The sequence below is a fragment of the Agelaius phoeniceus genome, chromosome 3 (genome assembly GCF_051311805.1).
Source record: "Agelaius phoeniceus isolate bAgePho1 chromosome 3, bAgePho1.hap1, whole genome shotgun sequence".
Lineage (NCBI taxonomy): Eukaryota > Metazoa > Chordata > Aves > Passeriformes > Icteridae > Agelaius > Agelaius phoeniceus.
In genome coordinates this window covers 69,089,885-69,114,442 of record NC_135267.1, presented here as the reverse complement: position 1 = coordinate 69,114,442, position 24,558 = coordinate 69,089,885, and the positions used below count along the sequence as shown (strand labels likewise).

The following is a 24,558-nucleotide window of genomic DNA, read 5'->3' as shown; positions in this document are numbered from 1 at the left end:
TCCAAACATCCTTAAGACTATAACTGATATGTCAAAGATACTTTTGGGTGCCCTCTGTTAGTAGGGCACTATCAGCAAAAGTTCGCTAGAGAAAATGAGTAAAAGTTACTAATTCTTCTTATTTTATGTCTGAAATTCTTACAATCCTCTTACATTTTCACAAATATGTTAAATTAAGCCTAAAGAATTAAAAAAAAACCAAATAATTGCTACTTCGTTGTGAATTGAATTTTTCCCTAGCATTTCATATTTTCTACTTATTCAAAAAAGAGGACAGTAATGGACTAAATGCCTCAAATTTGCAACAGACTAAACCTCCAAGAGAACCTGACAGGTTCCATTAGAACTGAGACCAAATGCACATGGAATAACAACATCATATGTGGCATTATATTTCCCCTTTCTGGGATGCAATTATCTTAACTAGCTCCTCTATTTAACTAATCCTTAATGACATGACCTGTTTATAATATGCCAGGAAAAAAAGAATCCATCAGTTACAAAATTATATCTGTAAGAAAAGAGAAGATAATTCCAAGCAGGTCACATGCTCAGCCACTAGCTGTGTCTATTTCAAGAGCCAGGTTTTCTGAATTGAGATCCAATTCTGTTCGTCACAAAACCTAATCATAACTCAGGAACATGACTTAATTCACAGGAAAAAGCAAAGTTATTTGAACTACACTAGCCTTAATAATAGTAGTTGTTATTATTACTACTTATTTTCACTAACAAAATCACTCTAAAACCAATGGGATTCTACAAAGAATAACATGTCCTGTCTGGGTGGACTCCAAGACACATGGCACTAAAATGGGACTTCAACAGATGGAACGTAAGGACCTGCCTTTGTAAAAATTATTTGCAATTTGACGAATCTCTCTTGACAACACTTAAAGCATGATTTTCAAGAAAAAGTAGGAAGATTTTCAGCACTTTAAGAAAATTGGCTGTTCTCAGCTACCTCAGAATGATCATAGTCAATATTTTGGAAATTACAATCAAAAGGCTATTTTCCATTTTGACATAAATTAACTTAATCCAAGCCCTCTTTTTGCCACCACAACGTAGCAGTGCACTACAGATTTATTATCAGAATGTGTCTGTGGTTTTGTGACGTATATTGGAAGATTCTGTTTGTATATCTTTTTCAGTTATACTTTCCACAGAAAAATATTTTTAAGGCAAATAATTGCTATTACAAGCCCACATGGATCAAATTATATTTTAGAGAAGTTATTAACATATTATACAAGTATGTTAGGATTATTTATTTCTTAGTTAGTTCTGGTAATAAACTAACACACAGTATCTCAATCTCATTTAATTTCTTGTTTAAGATAAATTATGTTCCTGGCAGTATGCTACATTCTGGACAGTAGCTCAGTTATGGATGAGTAAAGATGAATGGTTAGGATTAATTTTTAAATTAAAATAAAATTCTAGAGTATTTACAATGGCTAGTTAAAATAGGTTAATGGCAAAGAAATTTATTTGCCTTGTTAGTATTTTTTTGATCAAGGAAGATTACAGAGAGAGTTTTGCTTTTTGCTGGTCTTGAGAGACTTCTAATGCCTGCCACAGTTAATAATTTTAGAGGGCACAGTTTTAAGCTCGTTCAAGACAAGTCCATGAAATTCGTAGCACTACACAGCACCATAATGCATGATAAGTATGAAATGCATTTGCATATCTGTAATAACATAAATTCTATGTACTATATTTTCCAGGAAATAACAATTACCATGAAAATCTGCAGAACATGCAAACCTACTTTAGATTTATTTTGGTTCCTTAAATATTTTGATGAAATATTTTCATTTTCCTGTATTCCTCTGATTACCACTGTTTACAAGGGAAATGCTAATTTCTGGGATTTGGATGACGCTAACCTAATAAGAACAGTATTGAAAAGGTGCCTTAAAAGTTTATTTTCCTGCAAATGCCCCAGCATTATCCAGTTCTGGTGACACACAGTCCCCTTTGGTAGCTCCAGTACAATGCTCAGGCCCTGCTGCACAGGGAGGCTGTGGGTCTGTTTCATACAGGATTGCACTTCTGGCTCATGACATGGAAGGAGCAATGAGATAGCAGGACTGGGGGATTGGCTTCCCCTTCCTTGTCTCCTCTGCAACTAAAGAGCTTACCTCAGCAACTGAAACCTATTTAAATCTCAAAAGCTTTCAAGTGAGTACATTTACTGTTCAACAAAAGCACCTCCCTGCATGATGAAGACACTGATTCCAAGTTTAACGCTATATTCATGGGATGCAAACCTGGACACACTATACAAGATTTCTATTTACTGACTAAGGTTTATAATTCATTGACCAATCCACTGATCAGGTGTGACAGGAAACTTAGTATCTCCTACTTTAGAATAAAGGACAGTAATATAAACTTTCTCAGCCTGATCTTAAATTCAGACATGGTAAGCATGTAATTATTTATGAAAACCATCCTGGTAACGTGATACATTAGAGCTGAACAACTCAATGTCTCTTAAACCACAGTTAATTACTTGCTGATCTTTAACATATTAGGGGACTTTAATGAAGTAATAAATGGTAAATCAAGCATTTTTCCTTCAGTGACTCATTTCCTCCTCTGGAGTGTCTTAAGCACACACACGTGATAACAATCCCTCCTCCTCGGGAGCTTTCAGTAACTATTTACTGGACATCTTCAAATATCAGTGAAAAATTGAACATTTTTCTACTCCAATAGAATGAGGAAACTGTCACATTTTCAAACTGTACCTTGGAGACATGTGCAGCTCTGCTGAGAGTTTCGGCTTAAAATTACTTTATTTGGCAATGTATTTGAAATTAAACCGAGCCTGCTTTAAAAAGGAAGGAAGAATTTATTGGAACCATCCATCCTGAAGTCTTTGGCTCCCAAGGGCAGAGAATCCAAATTACAAGTGAACACTCACATTTCTGAAAAGCTGTAAAATGAGATATTCATGGTCTGAAGTTTTGAGAACAAAACCTATCATGTACATGTTCAGTTACCTAAACAAGTGACCTGGTCTTCAGATGAGCTCAGTACTTAGTTTGGATTAGAATGAACAGGAGGCTGCTCATAGATACACTTTCTTTAAAAATGAGGTCACTATTTGAGTACAGAATAACCTAACTTTTTTATAATTTTTAATAATGTTTTTTTCTAATACATTGCCACCTATTGTCCTCAAATTTTGCTGTCTAAGCACACATCAGTAATTACAACATATACTTTACTGATAAACTCCCAAGACACAGGCAAATAAAAAATAAACAGTATTTTCTAATACAGTTCATATTAGAACTATATTGGTTTTCATAATCAGCAGTTTTCCACATGGTGTATATTGGAAATAAGAGTTTTAAACTAGGCAAATCTTTGGTTCTCAATCTGATAATAACCATTTCACAACCATCAATAAAGTCTCCTCTGCTTCACTGAGATTCTCTCATTGTAAATAATTACACTTGCTGGAGCAAACAGAGAATATAAATAGTAAGCTGGGTTATGATGAGTCTTGACTTTTAGGGCTTGGGGTTTTTATTTTTTTCCTCAGATCCACTCCAAAATATGACTTTGATAAGCTTCTGACAAACTTTGAAAAAGGTAGCAACACATTCATTTCAATGGCAGTAGCTCTTGCACAGAAACTACATGACATATAATTATCTTTTAAACAGTGGGATGGTGAAACAAGACAGATTGCCATGACACATTCATTAACAAAATGCATAATTTCCAAAAGAAATAGGAAGTATTTCTACACTGACCATAGTCTGTGTTTTCCGGCTCCCAACAATTTGATGGCCAAAAATAGGGTGTCTATAGGCAAAAAAAAAAAAAGTAGGAAACTCAAGTTAGACAATGCAAGCATTATACAGTCCTTGAATAGTTACTGGTTTTCAGAATAATTTTATATTTCTGGTAGATCTATTAAACTGTTAACTTGACATTTTTAAAATAGGCATCAAAACAGAAAATTACATTTGTACACCTGTTTATCACACTAGTGTGGGAATGACATTGAAAAAGAAAAAAAAAAGGTGGGTTTTTTGTTCTCAAAGTTAAGGGAAAAAAACCCACAAGGCTAGATAATGGGGTTGTCTTTTACATTTTCCCTAGAAATACATCTCTCACATGTCCTGGAGAATCAGGTTTAGAGGTATAAAGACAGAAGATGCTTTGAAGTTCATTCAGTGCTTGATTTTTGAGAGTTTTCATTCACAGATTAATATTCAATTATCTTTCCTAGGTGTTGTTTGTTTAAAAGTGCCTCTAAAAACATCCTGTTTTCACAAAGACATCAACACCTCCTTTTTAATAATTGTTTACTGGTTGTGATTTAAAATGTGGGGGTTTTTTAAGGGAAAGACAATAAAGTATCAAAAACTACTTCAACACTATACTTATTAAGACTGTGCTACATGTATTGTTCAAAGAATTCCCTTCAAACAAATGGAGAATATAAGTCTGTATAGACATTTTTCATACAAATCACTTCATTTCTAAAATAACAACTTTTGGTTAAAATGGATATTATTATAGCATTTTTATAGAGCACATAATCCCCATACAGGCCATTCACTTAAGAGTCAGACTCAATGGTCCCTGTGGGTCCCCTAAAACTCAGAATATTCTGTGATTGAGTGACTGATCTATACATAAACACATACACACAGCTACAGAGAATTACATAATATTTGAGCAGTTGAATGCAACTCATTAAATGTGTGAAGTGGTTTGAGTGGTATTTCAAAACACAGGTGGTTCTTCAGGAAAACCTTCTGCTTTACTCTCTATTTCTCATTGTTTTTTCTCAAAAATCTCCCAGCTGCAAAAAATGGAAACTTCTTTGCTGCCCACTTCCCTTCAAAACTGTTTTAATGTTAATCTGGATACCAACAGGGCTGAAGGGTGACACATTCACACCAATTGTCAAATTAAATATATATTGTGAAAAATCTCTTGGTTTTGTAACATTGACACATCAAATTTAATAGAAGCAATTTAGACCTTGTTATTTATCAAGCAACAGCAAAGAGCTAAAGGATAAAAAAGGAACTATCACAAGCTAACTTCAAAGGCTAAGATGTGTTTCTTGCAAGCCATTTGGTATATTTTAAGGGACCAACAAAAAGTAATCCTCCAATCAACCATTCCTTCACAGTGCCACTGAAAGAAAGTGACCAGTAGAAGTACATATAAGCACAACTAGAAAAAATATGAACTCCTAAAGAATGAATTGCAGTAATCAGCACATTTTGGAGAAGCAACTATAAAATTTAATAGAGTAATTCATATAAAGCAAAAAGTCACCATCATTGAAATATACAGTTTATAAACTCAGGAAGTGAGAACAGTCCTTCCTTAGAGCATAGAATGTATATCCAGAGAGGCCCAAGAAGAAAAGCACAGCTACATCATTTCTCTGCTAAAAGGAAGGTTAAACTCTGTTTACAGGTTCAAGCAGAGCTTCTGAAAAAAGTGTGTAGTGAGGGCTACTAAACACATAGAAGCCATATCTGCTCAAGCAGCTCTCCAGCTGAAACTCTTCCAGTTGTGGGCATACTTGCTCCAAAGTCCATATTAAAGCTCCTCATGCATACTTAGGATTTCTCATGACAAATTGCATATACTCCCATCCCAATTGAAATTAAAAAAAAATTCCATCTTCTGACTTAGGGAAAAATCCCAAACATTGCTTTCAGCACTCATCTCACAACAGGCTATGAACAAATACTATATATTCATAACTATGTTAATGATGGTACAGGAGGACTCTGCTGTTTAAATGAAAAGCTATGTGTGGCCAGAGTACTTTTTTCAGTATTTAGTTTAAATAACACATTTAAATTTTACTGAAACTCGCACTTTCAGGGTGAAGGCAGTGTGGGCATTAAACACAATATAGGAAAGGGGACATGATCTTCAGTGTTGTGAAATGTTGTCACTTTAGCTCGCTAGGAGGCAGAGATGACCAAGGCTTTTCTAAAGGATAAAAAGGTTCAACCTAAATGTGGAGAAGAGACTGAGGAAAAAGCAGAAAATAATGCACTGGCTACTAAGGATGAGTGTAAGCCTCTCTGCGCCAGGGAGATAAAAGCAGAAAAGTTAAAACAGAACATGAGTTTTAATTAGCAAAGCACATGATAAGCCATAATAAAAGGTTTCAAAGATGTGTGATAGGGCAAGCAAAAAGAGAAACCCCAGTAAAAGGCAGACATTACAAGATGAGAAAGGGGTTCAAGTAACAGCTAGTACAGATAAGTACAGAAGATCATTAAATGCCTTCCTTGTTTGAGTCTGCAGAAGGAGGGAGATGGTGGGCAGACAAAGGTCTTCCACAGAGGCATGAGGTCTCTGCCGAGGCTCTGAGCCGGGCAGGCAGCAGCTGTCCCTGCACTGCCAGCCCTGACCCCGCCTGCCTGGGCTCGGATGCGTTTGATGGGACTCGCTGGGGAGCTCAGCTCATCGGCTCAGGCACTGCAGCGTGGCCAGAGCTGGCCCCCAGCCAGCTGCCTCCCAGAGGGAACAGAGTTCAATTCTGCCTGCAATCAGCTCTGCCAACATGCCCAAAATTAATTTGGACATGGAGATAAGGCTACAGGGCAAAGCACAGGGAAAAAAAAAAATTAGAGAGGGAAATGTTTTTATGAGGTCAGACAGTTCAGGTTAGAAGGCTGATGAAATTCAGCACAGAAAGCTTAAGGATTTTTTGTGTTTTCACATAGGTAAATTGTGTTTATTTCCAAAAAAGCAAAAAAAAAAGCTTCACCAAGCTAAAGAATGACTCTTGGTTCCTCAGGACTGTGATTTATATGCATGTGTAAATATTTTGATGAAATACTTCCTCTGGTATTTCTCTTTGTCCTCTATTTCCAGTACTTTGTAACAATGACTATCTAACTGGTGAGAGTTATCAAAAGTACTGAATTATCTGCATGATGTTTAAAGGGGTGCAATTACCTGAAGGGTAATTTATACACAGAAAAAATATTCATTCAAGTAACCTTTGAAACATGGACATTATTTTTAAAAACATTGCATAAAGCAGAGGAGCTTCAGAAGATTACAGCAAAGGGAAGATGTGTATTTCCAGAAAAGGTAAAAAGCTAAAATTTTCTCTTTTATAATGTTTCTATGTCTACTCTTTAGATTGAACAGTTGTAATACTCTATATGTTTCCAATCTTTGAAAGCTAAAGGTTGCTAATATTTGGATTTTTCAAAAGCGCATTAGGTCACTGACAGTGTAAAATCCCTACTAGTAGAGAAATAAACATCCTACATTACTTTCTTAGCAGCAAGTAAAGACTTATGGTATCACCCTATTTACTTACCATAAGTAAAGACTTATGGTATCACCCTAATGTAGCTGTGCTCAAATACAGCTACAGCTGCTGATAAAGTTGTATTCAAAGAGTAGATATCTAACATACATTTTCAAAGCAGGAAATAGCATCGATATGTGCAGAGATAAGGAAAACTCTCCTAAAAACAGGCAAAAAATAGGATAAGATACAGATAAAGATTTAAAAAGAAAGTAAGTCCAAAACATCAAGAAAAAAAATTTTTGAAAATTCTGGACACTGAAAATAAAGCCTGATATAAAATCAGTTTTTGCTTAATGGACTTTTGAAATGCTGGGATTGTATGGACAAAAAGCACCAACAATAAACATGCATGCAGTTAAAATGACTGATGTTTTTCCAAAGGAATATTCCACATTTTCTTGTCTAATTTCTTGCTTTTAACATAAAATTCTTGTCTTAATCTGAAGTTTACCTTGTTCCTTATTACAGACATCAAACAGTTTAATCACATAACACGTGACCATAATTTAAGTGTGAGCTTACATTTCCACTTCTGTTCCAAAAGTCTCCACACAATTTCACACTCCAGATATTTAACAATCTCTGAGAAGAATTTGCTAGACAGGTTATCCATGAAGACTATGGGAAAAAGATTTGCCTTGTTCAACACAGAAGGATTAGGAAATAAAAAGAGTCTGATACGAAGATCCCTGGTCTAATGGAATGAGGTCAGGAATGAGAATAGGAAAGGAAAAAAGCTGCCTGTTCTCATCTGATCTATTAAAAATATCCCACAGCAATGCAGGGAGGCTCTGCTCACATAAATTACCTTCTAAATTGCTGGACTATGCAAACAAAGCTTGGTTCAACTATTTGTTACAAATCACATATCCAAATACACTGTAGAATAATTATAGCATCCCTTGCAATGTCAAATATCCCTATAGAATGAATATTACACAATCTGTGTGCCTGGTTTCCTGATCTAGAAGCTCCTAACTGATGATTTCACCCAGGAGAGCTATGGATGTGGTATAACATGTACGTTTATTAACATGTACATTACATAACTCCACCATTTTCAAAGAGAAGATAATGAAATACTGATGTGGTTTGGTTATCTTTCATGAGTGTAGAAAACTTGAAGAAATTATCATCCTTAAGAATTTTACTTTTCCTCAGGAGGAAATATGAAGCAGTTCATCATGAAGAAGTATTAAAGAGAGAACATTTGTCATTTTGCCATGACATCCCACTTGCAGCTGAAGGAAGGTGGGCGGTAGAGCGGCTATGGGAAAGTCAAGAACTGTTTATCAGCCCAGGCAGAAATAATGCTGCCAGTTTTTATCAGTATGCTTTTGAGGCACTTTGTTTGATTGTAGGTGTAACTTGAATCAGCAGCCAGAACAAGTCGGGAGGAAGAGAAATAAGGCTTACCTAGCACTGCAGATATGACTGCAGATATGTTTAAGCTGAACAAAACAGTTACAAGGACCTTCATGCCCTTTAACCACAAAACTAGTTTTGCACACACAAACGCATACTGGTTCTCTTGAGTTATACACTAATATCGTTAAGTAAACCTAACCACATAAATCCATAATCCTCCTGTAATAAAGTCATATGAAACAAAAGCTTGTAATATAGCACATATTCCACAATAAACAAACTAGCAGCAGTGGATGCTATGCATTGTAAGTAATCCAGTGATAAAGTAAATAGATCTGCTTTGGCTTTACCTCAAAATTAATCAATAACAATATCTGAGCTAATGAAACAGCCACTTGTAAAAATCAGTGTTACCCATCAGCTTTTATAAAACATGATTAATTTCTATGCATTAAACTCTATAGCCAAGGAAGGAAATCACTAGGCAACTTTCAGCTACCCCTTGTTGATAGTAATAAGAAAAGAGTTGTCTCTGAAGCTGCTCCGTTCCACTCCACAAAATTTTTTAAAATCCAATTACTTGGATGGGGGGGAGTACTCAAACCACTTATAAACCTTTGCATATTACTGCTATTCTTCTCTCAGGCACCAGGGAGTCTTTATAAACAGCAGAAATGAAGCCTCTGCTGAAAAGTGGCTATGCACAATCTCAAATGCTTTGTGTGATGGATGGCGGGTTTCACTGGCATTCTGTTTTACATTCATTGCACTTCATAAACATGATTTCTTGGTAAAGTAAAAGGGTAAGATTGCCAGTCTAGCACTGTCATGCCCATACAGGAAGCAAGTAGTGCTCCATGATTAGCTCAATATAATTAAAAAAGAGGCTGAAGAATTTGGAAACAAGATTTTGGCTCTGTGGCTCCTCTTTTCTAACCAAAAAGAGGATGAGCATGGAAAGCAGTGTGGGGCAAAGTGTGTCTGAGTAAGGAGTTAAAAAAATCAAAAGTGGCACTGATGGGGCAGTCAGAAAGACACATGGATTTGAAATCTTTTTCCCTCAGAAACCTTAACAGAACCTGTATATACCAAGCCTGACCTTAAAAGACAATTACTTAGTTATCACACCTGCAATTGCCAAAAAAAATCTGCTAAATTCTGCATAATGTAACTTGTTTCTCTTTCATTTCTAAAATCTGGCTTCAAATAAAATCCTTCCCTCAAGGCACAGCAGATTACCCAGAAAGGCTCTGGAGAGTGGCTGAAGAGCTGTGATATTCAGCCACAGACTCAGAATTCAGAATGGCCAGAGGTTGGTCCAGAACAAGCCTAGAAGAAGCCAGCTCAGTAAGGCTGGCTCATAGAGATGTGTAAAGCAATGTCATTCCACCTGAGACATGAGGTGTCCACAACACTTCACTCTAAACTATTTTGCAACAAAGATATTTCAAGATCCTTACAGTGATTCCTATATAATTTTATCCCCAATTTTAGGCATGGGAAAACAAGGCCAGATCAATTAAATGCATTTGTCAAGAAAGGGTTCTCAGAGGCTGAACAGGAGAAGATACTAAAGTCCTTCGTCTTTCCAAGGTCCATTAATTTTGCTGCTACCTTCACTCTTGCTTTCACAAGAAACTGTTCCTGTTTTCATACTTTTCCTCAGATATTTGTGCCTTTCATCTTAAAAGGTACAAAACAATAGCAAAGCCTAACCCTCATCTCAGAAAATTAATTAATGCAAATCATGAAGTAATCTCATTTAAAAATGGGAGTGTGACTATCACTAGTCTCAGGTATCCTATGAGTTTTTTTACAGCCAAAAGATACTAGAAATGTTATTTTTCACAATTAACATCAGGAGACACTATGCATTCAGGGCTTGTAGAGGAAATTAGCATATTTTTCTGTGGGATGATATTACAGAAGCTTACCAGCTGAGAGGGCAAGTCAGGCATTCCTCACCAAGATGGACATATTATCATTTGTGTGGACATAAATGAAACATCTCTATGAGTAATCCCTGGCCTAGGGAAGATATGTTTTCCAAGATGCAGCTTGCTTTTCTTATTTGGGCCCCTCATATTTATTTGCTCTCGGGTAGAGGAAGATGGTGACCTCCTTTTTTGGTCACCGGTTTAAATTACCAGGAAAAGGCAATGCAGCTGTTTCTGCTTTTTCTTATTGAGTCTAATAAAAAAAATTCCTCTCTTAATAAGGCAATTAATATTTATATTCATCTCCTTTGAATTAAATTGATATCACAGAAATGAACCTAATTAACACCTGAGTAGGTCACTGAATGATCCATCTTTTTTTTTTTATTTCATATTATTTAAAAAAGCAGATGTGACTATACTCTTGCCTCCTGATGGCAAGAGTAATAACTGGAAAAGAATAATTTTTGCCCATAAAAGGGCATTTGTCCAAATGAAGCTCCACTGCTTTTAGCTATTTCTATACAACAGAAGGTGGTTTAAAACAAGCTAGAGATAATTTTACTGTCAGGAGGGAATGTGTCACCCTTTTGAGAACAAAACATCAAGCACATGGAGAACATTACCATAGCTAGTCTGTTTTTTGTAGGTTAGGTCTTTGTATTGCAAATATTTCTCTGCAGGTGTGGCTTCCAAACTTTTCAGTGCTGGCAGGTGCATGGTTTTCCCTTTTTATCAAAATATCTGGAAATTTGTGAATCCCATCCAGTACTAAGAGGGTACTATGTGCAGAGAACCTGACCATCTATTCTAGGGCAAAATTCACACATTTGCAGTCAAACTTTCCTCCCCGTTGAATATGTTCTCTTCATCTTCTAATTTAGCAGTTCAGTAACAGATTTTATACCAGCCTTATTTTGGTGGGGAACATGGAGATGTAAGCACACAAATTTTGCTGTTATAACTCCAGTTAACAATATGTCACCACTATGAATTTTTTCTCATCCTATACATTAACAGCTAAAGTTGCATTGTCACAACAACAAAGTCATGCTGTTGGCATAGGAATGGCAATGCAAATGGTACCACAGAAAAGCAAACAAGCCAAACACTTCAGATACAGGCTGAGCAACACTTGATTAAAGCGTCTTATTTCATACGCATTTGTCAAATAGGTGCCAAATTCTTAACTTATGTAAATACACTGAGAAGATTATACAATCTAGCCCTCACTGAAGCTTTGGGTCCAAATGTAGGCTGTGGACCTCTGTGAGGAAAGCTCAAAGTAGGGTAGCTGCAGGACTCTCAGTGGTCCATGGCGCAGGTAATTCTAGTCCATACTTCTCTTCAGTCAGACTGTCATGCCAGCAGAGGTGCTCATTTCTTGTGCTGGAGATGGAGGCAGCTGTGCAGAATTCAATGACAAGCACTCCTGTAGGTAAGTACTACTCTCCACAAAATCAAGTTGATGTATATTTTGTCCTTCTGGACACTGCTTATTTAGACACTGAGCCAAGAATTGGAGCCTCAACCACTCCATGATTCCTTTCCACTTGCCTTATAAGCACATCAGCAAGCCCCTTCAACCATGTGCTATCTTTCTTCTTTATACTGAGCACTGAGGAGATTGAAGCCTCATGAGCTTAAAAACCCCTTTTACTTCAAATAGTCTTTCCAGGATCAAAGGTAACTGTGGATCTAGGGGAGGAGGCTTGGAATGCTTCCTCTTAGTATTACCCATGTACAAATCTAACTTTCTGCTCTGTTGAAGAACAGCTTTTTTGCAGTCTGACTCACAAGATATAAATATGAAAATAGGATAATATTGTTTGCATGTATGCAATAACACTCTTCATTGCCAGTCTCTGCTGTGCATATTTAATTTTATTCATGCTAAGATTTTGATTTATACAAATATTACAAGTCTTTCTCTTCCCTTATGTGGGTCTATGAGACTTAAGCCAAAATATTGGTGAAAGTATTGTAGAGAGATTAATATAATACAATGTTTGAAGCTATTGGACTGGTCTCCAATCACCAGTTTTCTTCTGCATTTGAAAGATCACAATTTCAGTACTATTTTGTTTTTGATGGCTTCTTTTTTAAAGAATCTTTAAGACAAAGTTTAGATGTATATATATTGAAGACAATAGATTCTGTTCTACCAGATATTATTTTACTGAATATTTAATACAGTTAGAAGTAACAGAGAAGAATTAACAAACTTAATTTCATAGTGATAGTCATCATATCATTTCAAAGCAATAAATATCTAAACAAGAGCTAGGAGCAGCTCTTGGTAATACTGCCCAGGAATACCACCACATAGAAAGAGCAATACGGGACACAGCCACCAATGTCAAAAGTGAGACATGACAAACAAAGTGAATCCTTTCAACTGAATCCACAATCTGGTACTTTGCAGTATTTGTTTGAAATCATTGGCAATATTGAAATCATCTGCAAAATTCTAGCCCATTAGTCATTATTAGAAAAACAACACTTCTGCTCTCAGGGCCTTAGAAACCTAATATAATGAAATACAACTATGTGGGTTTCTGAATAATATATGTGTAAGTGTAGGTATAGACATATATACATATATACAATGCTTCCAGCTTGTTCTGAACCATCTGCCCATTGGTTGTATGCAGTGGGACTGACAGATCAATATAAAAATGTCTCTGCACTTGCTAGAAGAATACACACTACTCCAATACTACTGAGTTACCAGTAAGGAAACTCTCACAAAATAAAAAAAATAAATATTAATCCATTACTTATCAGATTTCTGGTATAGACTTGATATTTAAAATATCTCCCCCTTTCTAAATTCAGACCATACTAGGAATAAGAGGCAATAACATAATGTAGTTTACTATATTTCAAAAATAGTACATTAATTTATTTCATGACAGATAGTTCCACACTCAGCATTTTCACAATTTTTTTCCAAATATCAAAATAGCCACTATCATCTCAACACTTTGCTGAAAATTTATAAATAAGATACTACTACAATTTGTTACTTTTAGGAGAATTTCTACTCTTTACCAGGTTATGTAAGAAACAAAGTATGATTAAATTTGCTATGAACTTTTCTGTAAGGCCTTTCAGGCTCCATTTGTGAAAGTCAAGAACATATCGAAAATACTTACCTGGAATCGATAAAAGGTGCCATCATCCTTCAGGGTTAGAACATGGTCTGAAATTGGGAAGAAATAGCCATGTGCTGCCATCAGAGTTCCCAAATGCAGAGCTTCAACTGTTTCAAGAAAAAAAAGAAAGATAAACTAAAAAGCTAAATAACGTCTTTTCAGCAATTTAGTTTTGTTGTTAATATTCAGCTGATATCCTGCAGATAGAGCTGTCTTTTTCTGTGTAATATAATGATGCAACCAAAAAACCACCACACTTTCCTTAACAAGTAGCTTTTACATGTCCCACTTGTAGCTGTACTTGTAGCTGTCCCACTTTTACATGTCCCACTACTTATATTGACATTAAAAGGTAGCCTTAATGTTCACTCACTTGTTCTGAAGCTGAAAACAGCTATCACCTTTACCTTGATGGTGCAGCCTGCTTTTCTTCTTCAGAACAGTTTCTGATTACATGTTAAAATAGTTGATTCTAATTACATTATATCTTTCTCAGTAGCTTTATTAGAGCTACTGTAAAGGATAGAGATGTCCTGAAAAGTTTATTACTGGAAAAATAGCAAAGGATAATAGGTTCCTAGAACAGTTGAGGTAGGAAGGTATTTGTGAAGGTCATCTTGTCCAACTCCCTCAATCAAGCAGAGAAACCTTAAGCTACTAGCTGAGGACTTTGTCTGAGTGTTTTTTGAATAACTCAAAGGAGTGAGACACTACAGCCCCTCTGGATAATGCTCAGATTTATAGTCATCCTCTAAGAAATGCTCATTTGTTCCTATTGCCTATAACTTGGCTGTCAGTAATGGCGAGCACAGTCTTGTATTAAAAGCACCACTGCAGCACCCAACCTGCAGTCAAGCATCATCACACAGAAAAAAATTCAAGTCCTGACATCTGTGTTCTTGCTGACAAACACAGAAAGAGACATTCACTTATGTTTCACCCATTCTTATTTTCAATATGAGAAGGCTTATTTATTTACCCATACTTCATTAGCATCCAAAAAAATTCCCTCCTTCACCCTTTGCTCACCTGAAGACATTGACTCACATGGGAGATAAAGGATGAGCAGTGGGGCAAGTTTAGGCTAACTCAAAGCCAGCAAACACATGAAAGGAACAAGAAAGGGGATCTGGACAGTATTAACTGAGAGCACATAACCCTACAGGGTTTATTTGGTACCAAACATTTATTGTCATCCCCATGTTTAGCAAACTGATTCTTGTCCCTCCAGACAGAACCATTACCTAAAATACAACAGACCCTCTCTGGCTATGACCTCTCCAACCTGATGTAAAACTCCACAATGCTGTTTAGACTTTTCCCAGTTGCAAGCCTACAGGAGATCTCTCTAACAGAAGGAAGGGAGCTGCTTTGTTCCTTATGTCTGTAAATTCCCATCTGAACTTTGTCCTAAATATAAAAAGTTCATATATTTTTGTTATTCATTCATTTCAAGCTGCCAAATGCTATCATCCTTGAATCAGAAATTTTGAATCAATGCTTTCTGTATCGTGTCAGCCACCGAAATTTTTTTTTTACTGTTTCAGTTCATCTGCCTTTCAATTTTATTAAGCTTTTCTTTGTTCTTCACATAGCAACTTATTGCCAACTCAAAAATTTTTTATTTTTGCATGTATTATGTATCTTGGTGGAATGAGAGAAAAACAAAGAAGAAATGTGCTGACTTTTCTAGAGAAAATCTTTCTCAGACAAGGGTGACAGAGCTTGCCAGGGAGCTCTGACACAGATGAGTGCATTCTCTTTTGATTAAGCCTACGCTAAATAGGCTCCAGATTTTTTTCATGTGCTTTCTGAATTCTGAATCATAATATTTTTCAAGATTATGAGAAACTCATATTATTTCCTTTTACACAGCATTTTTTGAGCATATCTGGACTACTATGTCCAGTTATGATTAACATGTCCATTGCAGTACAAAAAAGACATCAACAAACTTTGAGTGAGTCAAGTGGGAGTCCACCAACATCACTAGGACTGAAGAATGCACCCTATAAGGAGAGGCTGAAGGAGCTGGGCTTGGTCAGACTGAAAAAAAGGAAGGTGTCAAAATTTTGGAGGTGACTAGAAGTACCTTTCCAATACCTGAGAGTTCAAAATGTGGGAGGCAAGATCTTTATGGATTTGCAGGGCAGTAAAGTAAACAAAAGAAGAAAAAAATAAAAGAGAAAATGGTAATAAACCAAATCAGGTATAGTTCTGACTTTCAGTCAAGCAGCAGGAGTGGCTGCCCAGACAGACTGTGTAATCTGTATCCTTGGAGGGTTTCAAGACCTGAACAGATAAAGTTCAGGGCAACATGTTTGACTTCACAGTTTTCACTGATTTGAGCAAGGATTTGGACTAGAGTCCTCCTGGGGTCCCTCTCAGCTTGAATTATATTACAGCTCTGTGACTCTAGATGGGTCAAGCAGAAGTGGAATACAGAAGATAAAAAAGGGATGAAGACAATTGGAGAAGAAACTAATTGAAAGCTCCTGCCAGAACAGCCTATACTCCAGGCAAGTCTGGGTGCAGTAGCAGTAAGGGCTTGTATTTCTCTCACTGACTGAGTCAGTACATATAACCAAGTAGAGTCACTATAGGTCTCCATGAAAAAATAGAAAGAGTTACCTGCCTTTCTTTGGAAGTCAATTACAGTTATTTAAGGTCTGAATTAGTCCCAACAGCAGCCTATATTTCTTCTCCAGTTATGTATGGGGAGTAAGGTGATTATACTCTTACCTCAGGCAATCTCATTCAGCTGGAATCCACACTAACTCAATGTTAAGGTATATCTTTGTCCTTACACCTAATAAGCCTTAATAAGGACATACAAATGTCTCCTTTTTTTTCCTTAACTAATACACAATTAATTTTCATTTTTTATGGTTGTCAATCCATCGTTTTTTTTCAGAATTACATGAATATAAATGTATAAATATTCCCTTTTAGTATCTACCTAACATCCACTATAGCTCACACTTTGAGTGTTACAAAATTATACCCGGTGAGTAATATCCACAAGTTTCCTGTCTCACACCAGGCTGGTAGAGGACTAATACTGATACTCTCTGTGCAGCAGCAGTGGAACTACAGCACAGAAAGAAAACTCACCTCTCAGGAGGTTTCTATTCTCTAAGCAAGAGGTTGTCCAGTGCATTATAGAGGCAACACTTCGATACCTATCTCAATTTGCTAAAATCAGACTGAGAAAATAACTACTATAAGAAGCCAATGAAGTACAACAGTAGTATTTAGGAAATAAACTCATGAGCTTGAAAAGGAAAATGAAGCCAGCAGCAGACCAATCTGACATGCCTAAATGCCTAGAATTCAAATACAGACAGATTCTGTATCTTCATTCCTGCGTATGAAGTTAGAGGATTTTCATTTAAGAAGCACATTTCATCTGGAAAAATGGCAAATGTAGGATGGGAACATCAAAAACATCTGTGAAATGCATTAGATAAGAAGAAAAAAGAAGTCTGAAAAAAATGTTTTTAGACATACTGGTTGCCAGGTAGAAAGAGTAATATTTATATGTATTCAAAAAAACAAACTCAAAAAATTGGAGGAACAGAATAAAAAAAATACAGGTTTTTTAGATTTTTAGATGGCAAGTGAACACAGATGCACACAGAAATGTGATATCTACACAACTATTATTTTGCAGTCCTCAGTTACTCTGTATAAAAAACACAGAGCATAAACAAAATCCTCAGTCACACCCAGATAGCCTCGCTGAGGAGGCATAATTCAAATGGCAGTCAGCTGCTATACAAGGAGTACAAACTGCAGCCAAAGATGTCTTGTAAAAAATCTGAGGATGACAAAGCTCCTGAAGGTGTAACTGGTAAAATGGAATAGACTTTGGCTTCCTCAACTCAACACCCTCTTTTGAAGATATCAACTATCTGATTTGAGGTTCCAGACACTTCCTAGTAATTAAACTGTGGAAAAGTGGAGCAGCACATTTAAAAAACAAATTTACCCAAACCACTGTTTTAATTTTTATAGGTATGCATAGGAAATTGTTGGGAGCAACAATAGCTAATGGTAGAAGAATTCCTCAGGTGAAAGACAGAAATGCATCTTTATGAGCCCATTTCAATTCAACAGGATAAAAAATAACTTTATATAAAAGCAAAATACTGCTTTGAGTGTAGGTTTGATTCTTAATGTGTATTTTATTGCTGGGCTAAAAGCTCAGAAAAAGCTAAAAATTCCATGGTTCACTCTGCTGTTGAACTTTATTTAGTTGAGTGGGTGAAGTGAGCAACACATATACATAGATTGATTAGAAATCATTTCTGTGAGACATAATATTGCCCAGCCATCTGCTGTGCCATTACAAGACAGTGATCTTGACAGATTAAATGTCAGTCACTTTTAATATACTTTGTTATACAAGAGTCAGATATTTTCAATGCTTTGGGACAATGTAATCTGACAAAATCTAAGGAATGCAAAACATACCCTAGTGGTTGAGTTTTGACTTCATTTTCTTTTTAAACATAGTGCAGTTTTCTCCTTACTGTAATAATTATCGCATGGATTGCTGACAGTTTGTTCATCTTAAATTGCAGGGTATGGTATTGGTGGAACAAGTTGTTTCTTATGATATGTCCACAGGAGGGAATTAAAAAGGAAGAACATTCGTTGTTTTTCTTTGGAATAAATATGTTTCTGTGCTTTGAAACCCCTTAAAGGATAGGTTTTCTGTGATTAGTGTGAATTCTGTTTTTTCTTACACATCTCAGGTCTACCTGTGATGTGGTATCTATATTTATTTTTACTCCAAAGTCCATAAAATACTTTATGCTATCATACCAGTATAGTCTTACCACATCTGAACCACCTTGCAGTAATCTGTGAGGGAGTGAGGAAAGAAAAATACAGTATTTTCCAATTGTGCTCCAATACTGAAAGTCCTTTTTTGGAGTCTGCCTACAGATTTCCTACATGGAACACAACTTGGGGCATTTTGCTTCCTTAAAATTGCTTTATGATGTAAAAAACAGTGAAAACCCCAAACTGCCCAGTTCTCATACATTTTTGGGTCCAAAAATATCAAACAAATGAACACTTCCCTTTCCATGAAACAATAAAGCGTTTGGTATTCTGGGTTATTTGTCGAATTTAAAATCCATCACAGCACTGAAGTGCACTGCTAAACCACACAGCAGCCTGGAAGAAGAATTAATGAGTCAGAACTTCACAAGCACACATTCATTGTAAGTGTCTAATGCCAAGACTTTATCACTTACTCTCACCTCACTCCTGCTGTCATTTCATTGCCAGTGTGAACACAAGCTGCAAAGGATTAGAGTAATAAAATACAACCTTCTTCTCACGCTGACATGAAGCGTAGGAGAGACTCACTGTCTCGGCCTGACTTTGGTGTTTAAAGAGGAGAAAATAAACCAGCTAGAAACATTCTTGAACACCCACAACACCATAAACCACCCTCTTTTGTCTCATCTGAATTTGTAAGGGGAGCAGCACTTGGTGAGAGTCATTTTAAGGAGGATAAATCCAGGAAGAGGCATTATTTACTCAAACACAATTAAAATGAGATTCATACTTGATTTCAAGATAACAAGCACAAACCACATTATCTGTCGACAAGCATCTTACCTAAATAGGTAGGATTTTTCTTGTGATACACAGTGCCTGCTGATGCCATCAACAGGGCAGAAGCTTTGGTAGGAGCATCACTCAGCAGGTAAGGAGGAAAACCTATCAAAGATGGGCTATGAGTTGCCATCTGCCCAAGGAATGGTAATTTCCACCCTTATAGTCTGAGATGATGTGCAACATGCAGTGCATCCCAAGTCTAGAAACAATGATGCACACCTGAAACATCAACTACTTTCTTCACAAAAACATCCAACAAATCAGGCACTGTGACAGTGATGAAAGATAGCTGGATCCTCTTGCATCCTCCCCTTTCTGCCCCTGTCTCTGATAGGCAGTGTAGTTTGCCCTAAGATAAGAACACCAGGTGGGTATTTCAGGAGGAATTTCTGGATGCTCACATGATTAGTGTATTCCACTGATGGGGAGATGAGATGCTTGTGACTGACTTTCATCCACATCAGCCTGCGCGAGGGTGTAAAATGCTTCTGGAGACTGGTCCAACTGGGGAAACTGGTCTTCCAAGGCTGGACACAGTTTCTGGGTGGAAACTCCCCCCAGCAGGGATTCTGGAAGAGTACATCCAGCCCAAAGGTGAGGAACACCTTAGGATGGGTGACTAAAATGCACTAAGATCCAGTCAAATGCAGAGATAAAATCCTGGAGTAGTTACATTTATGCTTTGTTGCTTTGTAATTGTGAATTCTGCAAGGCCAAAGACTGCAAACCTGTACATTTCTAGCTGCACCTCCTTATAATATAAGCCTTCAAACATCAACTGTTGACCAAATCTGAGACTAAGTGGACTCAGCTTCACCCAGACTTGTCCAAGAAGTTTAGAAAGCAGGGGAGTCTTACTGACTCAGTAGGAAGGACCACAGCCTGATTATGCTATAATCCACTGTAATAGATGACACAGTTGGTATTTATATATTGTATTGGCAAGATTTAGATACTTTATTAGCAATAAATCTGATCATAATCATCTACATAATCACAATGTCCTACTTCTCATGCCTGGTCAAGAGCATTTTGTCGATTACTCTGCTACAGGGACACCTGCCTTATGTGCTCACAGGATGTGGGTGAATGGGGGGACTGACCTAAATCTGAAAAAATTTTGTCCAGATAGCATCAACAGAAGACATGTCACCATCAAAGACTGAAGGAAAGGGGAAGCTGGCCTACAGTTTCTGAAAAGAACAAAACAAAAACAAAGCAAAAGACCTTTATTCAGTTACAGGAAAGGAAAAATAAAAGCAAGAAATTATCACATTGGAGGGGGGAAAAAAGTAGTGCTTTAAAAAGAAGCTGCTTCTCCCAGCTAGCAACACACAAACCCTCATTTTAAAACTTTCTAAGCATTTCCTATTAATTTTCCTATGTGATTGTTTCCGACTGCATTTCAGCTCACAACACATTAACTGGTGCTATGTCCTACTAAAATCTGCTTTTATTCTCTTAATAAATTTGGATCTTGAAAGGCAGATGCCTGAGATGTCTAAAAGACATTGACTTGAGGTGATAACCAAAGCTTTCATGTTGATCAAAAAATAAAAAGAAAAAAAAATTGGAATTGCTACATGAGGTGTCAAGAAACAGACAAATGAGGAGTAAGGTGCTGGCATTGAGCAGTGCTGTAACTTCACCTCTGGAATATTTGTTTGTGGGGGTTGTTTGGCAAACTGGAAAAGCACTGCTACAGAGGCTGGAAGAAATTCATCCAAGATGTAACCAACAGGTAGGCTTAATTACCAGACAAAACCGAACACAGCACAATTTGGTAACTAGATTTTGTCACAGTGCATCCAGTATGCAGTCATGAAAAGCAGCATGAAAATATTTAGAATTGCCATTATAGTTTCCCTGTCATCTCCAGCCTCAATTTTTTAAAGTACTTACCAATATCACACCAGCAATCAGGCTTTTCAGTGGTGGAATCTAGTGCTGTACCAATGAAAGTCAGCATTCATAAAACTTTTCCTCTAATTTCACTATTACTAGTCTTTGATCTTTTTTATTTTCAGTTTTGTAGAAATTACAGACTTTTTGCTCTTCTATCACTGATATCTCTTGTCTTTTCAAATCAAAATGATAGAAGGGTGAAATCCAAACTCCTTTGAAGTATGGGTTTCCTGTTTTTCCTTCTGGGTCTTCCTCTGAAACTGCAACTTTTTGGTTTAAGCTTTGATTCCCATGCTTCTCTAAGGCAAAATAGAGGAAATCAAAACCTGTGTGTCTTGTTCTCCCTAATGACTCTCTGAACTTATCTCTGTAAGATATTTCCAAACACTTCACTCATTCCCTCCTCCAGTATGAAACTCTGAGCTGATATTTAAAGTCATATGTGCACCCTTCTGAGCAAACCTGCTAAAGACAAAAACCAAAATTTTACAAAAATTCCAATTACTGCAAATACACTACTTCCAAGAATTGCTTCAGATGAAATCTTGCTTCACAGTTTCAAGCATCTGTAAAAGACCCAAAATACTGGGCACGGACTACTTCTGCTCAGTATTATAATTATTATGCTATTATTTCAGTTTTCTTGTATAGTGCTAGCACACCAGATCTTCCTACTTTTCTCGCCCCCAGTGGCTGAGTCTACAGATATGTGAAAAAATTTTTTGGCTGCAAATGTTCAGTGGGGAAGCATGTGATTCATTCTTCACATGACACCCAAGAATTTGTGCATGCTAGTATCAGCCAGGAAAGGTACTTTACATCCCATTTCCTTCAGACACAGTGCCCTGTGTGATGGTGTGCTTTCCTGGCACACCAGAGCCATTGCTTCTCCCTTTGTTTGCCATGCTCAAAGGAAGGCACAGCTGTTAACTCCCCTCTCAGCCAGCTCTGCTTGGACACCACAACTCTGGAGCATTTAAAAAAGCACGTTCCAGGCACATGACCAATGGGCACTGCCTCAGACAGTTTTGTATCTGGGATGGGGTTTCAAAGGAGGAGACCTGTCCTTAAGGTTTGGCAGACGTGGGGCATATGAATAACTAGTGTGGTTGATGCACCACTTGGATTTGTGGCCAGCAAGTACAAAGAGTAAGCACAGGCTTTTTCAGTGCACAAAATATTTGTTCAGAAGATAACATTTGTACAGAAAATAATATTGTTGAATCAGAGGGACATCAGTCAGCACGGAGGTTGTGAAGCTGGGTGAGGGAAGCAATAGGTAGCCCTGACTCTCACAATGATTACTGCTGGTCAAGATGAATCATGACATTTTTTTTAGTCTCTAAGTTTGTTTTGTTATGAATTGCTATTGCACCAACCATTAACTTTGTGTCATTGTCATGGATTGCTATCATAATCACAAAACACCCACTTACGATCAAGCAGTTCAGAAAATACAAAGAACACACAGCAGCCACAGCTAGAAAAATAACTGCCTCTTTCACGGCACTCAATTCAAAAAAGAATAAGACAATTCTCTTCATAACATTCTTCATACATCCAGCAAACTGAGAGCATAAAATACTGGAAATAATGTACTTTTTTTCTCTGTGGGAAGAGTGCTGTGATTTTTAAAGTCCATGAGGAGTTAACAGCTTTATAGAGCTTTATAGGTAAATTGGTGTCATTGAGACACACAACAAGAAAAAAATGCCATCAAAGCTCAGGAAGGATAACAACAATGAGTGTGGAGGTGGCTTTTCTGAAGAATAACATGCCACTTCCCATGTGATCAGATTCAGTTATCTGGAATGCACATATACAAGAATCCCCAAGGTAGTTATTACAAACAGGATCTCTTTTAGAGAGTTTTATTTGTCCATTATTTATAGTAGTTTGGTTGGCAAATAAAATATATTTCACTGTTCTCATCAAAATGAGGGAGCAAAATTTCCAATGTTGCCAATTTCCATATTATACCATCCCATGTTCCTATTATCATAACTCCCACTCCTAGTGCTCACTTCTCCCCTTTGCAAGAGATTTACACAGATAATTATAGAGAACTATCAATTCAGCCAGACAAACTCTGCTATTAAAAATAAAGAAATACTGACAGATATTAACCAGCAAAAATAGCTCAGTGAAAACTCTTTCAGAAGTGCGTTTTTTACCCACAAAAAGAGAAAAAGCCTCAATGAATGACCTATTTCTTCTCTAGTGACAGAATCAAAATGTAGAAGGAAGAGATAGACTCATGAGAACAGCAGCAGCAAAAACTATCAAAGTCTTTAAAATAAATTGATCAAATGAGCAGAAGAATCTGGTTCAAAATAATGGTCAACATGTGTTTTATGGCAAGTTAAATATTAAATGGCTGAACTGTTAGCCATAGTGTGCCACTTATAATTTAATAATCCTTAGTACTAAAGGAAAAAAAATTGAAAAATATGTCCTTAGGTTTTAGAAAGACATCCTGGGGAAATGTGAGGGGAAAAAAAGGATGCACAAAACAGACACCCATACAGACAGCACGTTAGGGACTATAATAAAGGATAGAAGGGATGAAAATAAAGATAAACGCAACAAAAAAAGGAAGATTCAGGATGACTTTTGTTGCTGGATACATCTCATAACTCTGTGAGTGTTCCTATGTGGAAATAGAGAACATTCAAGGTTATGAAAATCTGGTTGACATATTATCTTGGATTCCCAGGGAGCTCTTGGCATGCTTACCTCAAATGTTTTCTAAAGGTATTAAGCAGATCATGAGAAAAGCAATAGGTAGAAAGGAGGGAATAAAGGTTAGGCACAGCGGGTCAGTTATTACACTAAATAGTGTAATATTGCACTGAAATAATAATATTACACTGAAGCGGGGGTAATCACAGAAACTATGTTTAGTAGGTCCTAGGCTGTTCAGGATAATTCTAAATTATCTACAGAAGGTTGTGAATGATGAAATTACATCAGATATAAAATTTGCTGGAAGTATAACATTGCTAGGTATAACATTGCTAGGTAACTGCTGCTGCTGCTGCTCAAGAAAAACTGGAACTGTTTTTCTGACCCTGCACTGCAAGAAAGACTTTGAGGCACTGGAGCATATCCAGAGAAGGGCAACAGAGCTGGTGAAGGGTCTGGAGCACAAGTCCTGTGAGGAGTGGCTGAGGGAGCTGGGGATGTTGAGCCTGGAGATAAAGAATCTTAGGGT

General features: G+C 36.9%; 1 protein-coding gene across 11 annotated transcripts in view; it reads right to left on the bottom strand.

Moving 5' to 3' along the window:
* RGS7 (regulator of G protein signaling 7) overlaps positions 1 to 24,558 on the bottom strand; it is a 251,790-nt gene that overhangs the window by 86,144 nt on the left and 141,088 nt on the right. For all 11 annotated transcript variants that reach the window (XR_013181404.1, XM_077175547.1, XM_054629601.2 and 8 more), the window contains exons 5-6: positions 13,803 to 13,909; positions 3,777 to 3,828 (exon numbers count right to left, since the gene is read on the bottom strand). Coding sequence is in view for 10 of the 11 variants with exons in the window: in XM_077175547.1 (XP_077031662.1) it covers positions 3,777 to 3,828; positions 13,803 to 13,909 (159 nt within the window). In the remaining variant the exon portion in view is untranslated. The remainder of the gene's footprint in view (positions 1 to 3,776; positions 3,829 to 13,802; positions 13,910 to 24,558) is intronic.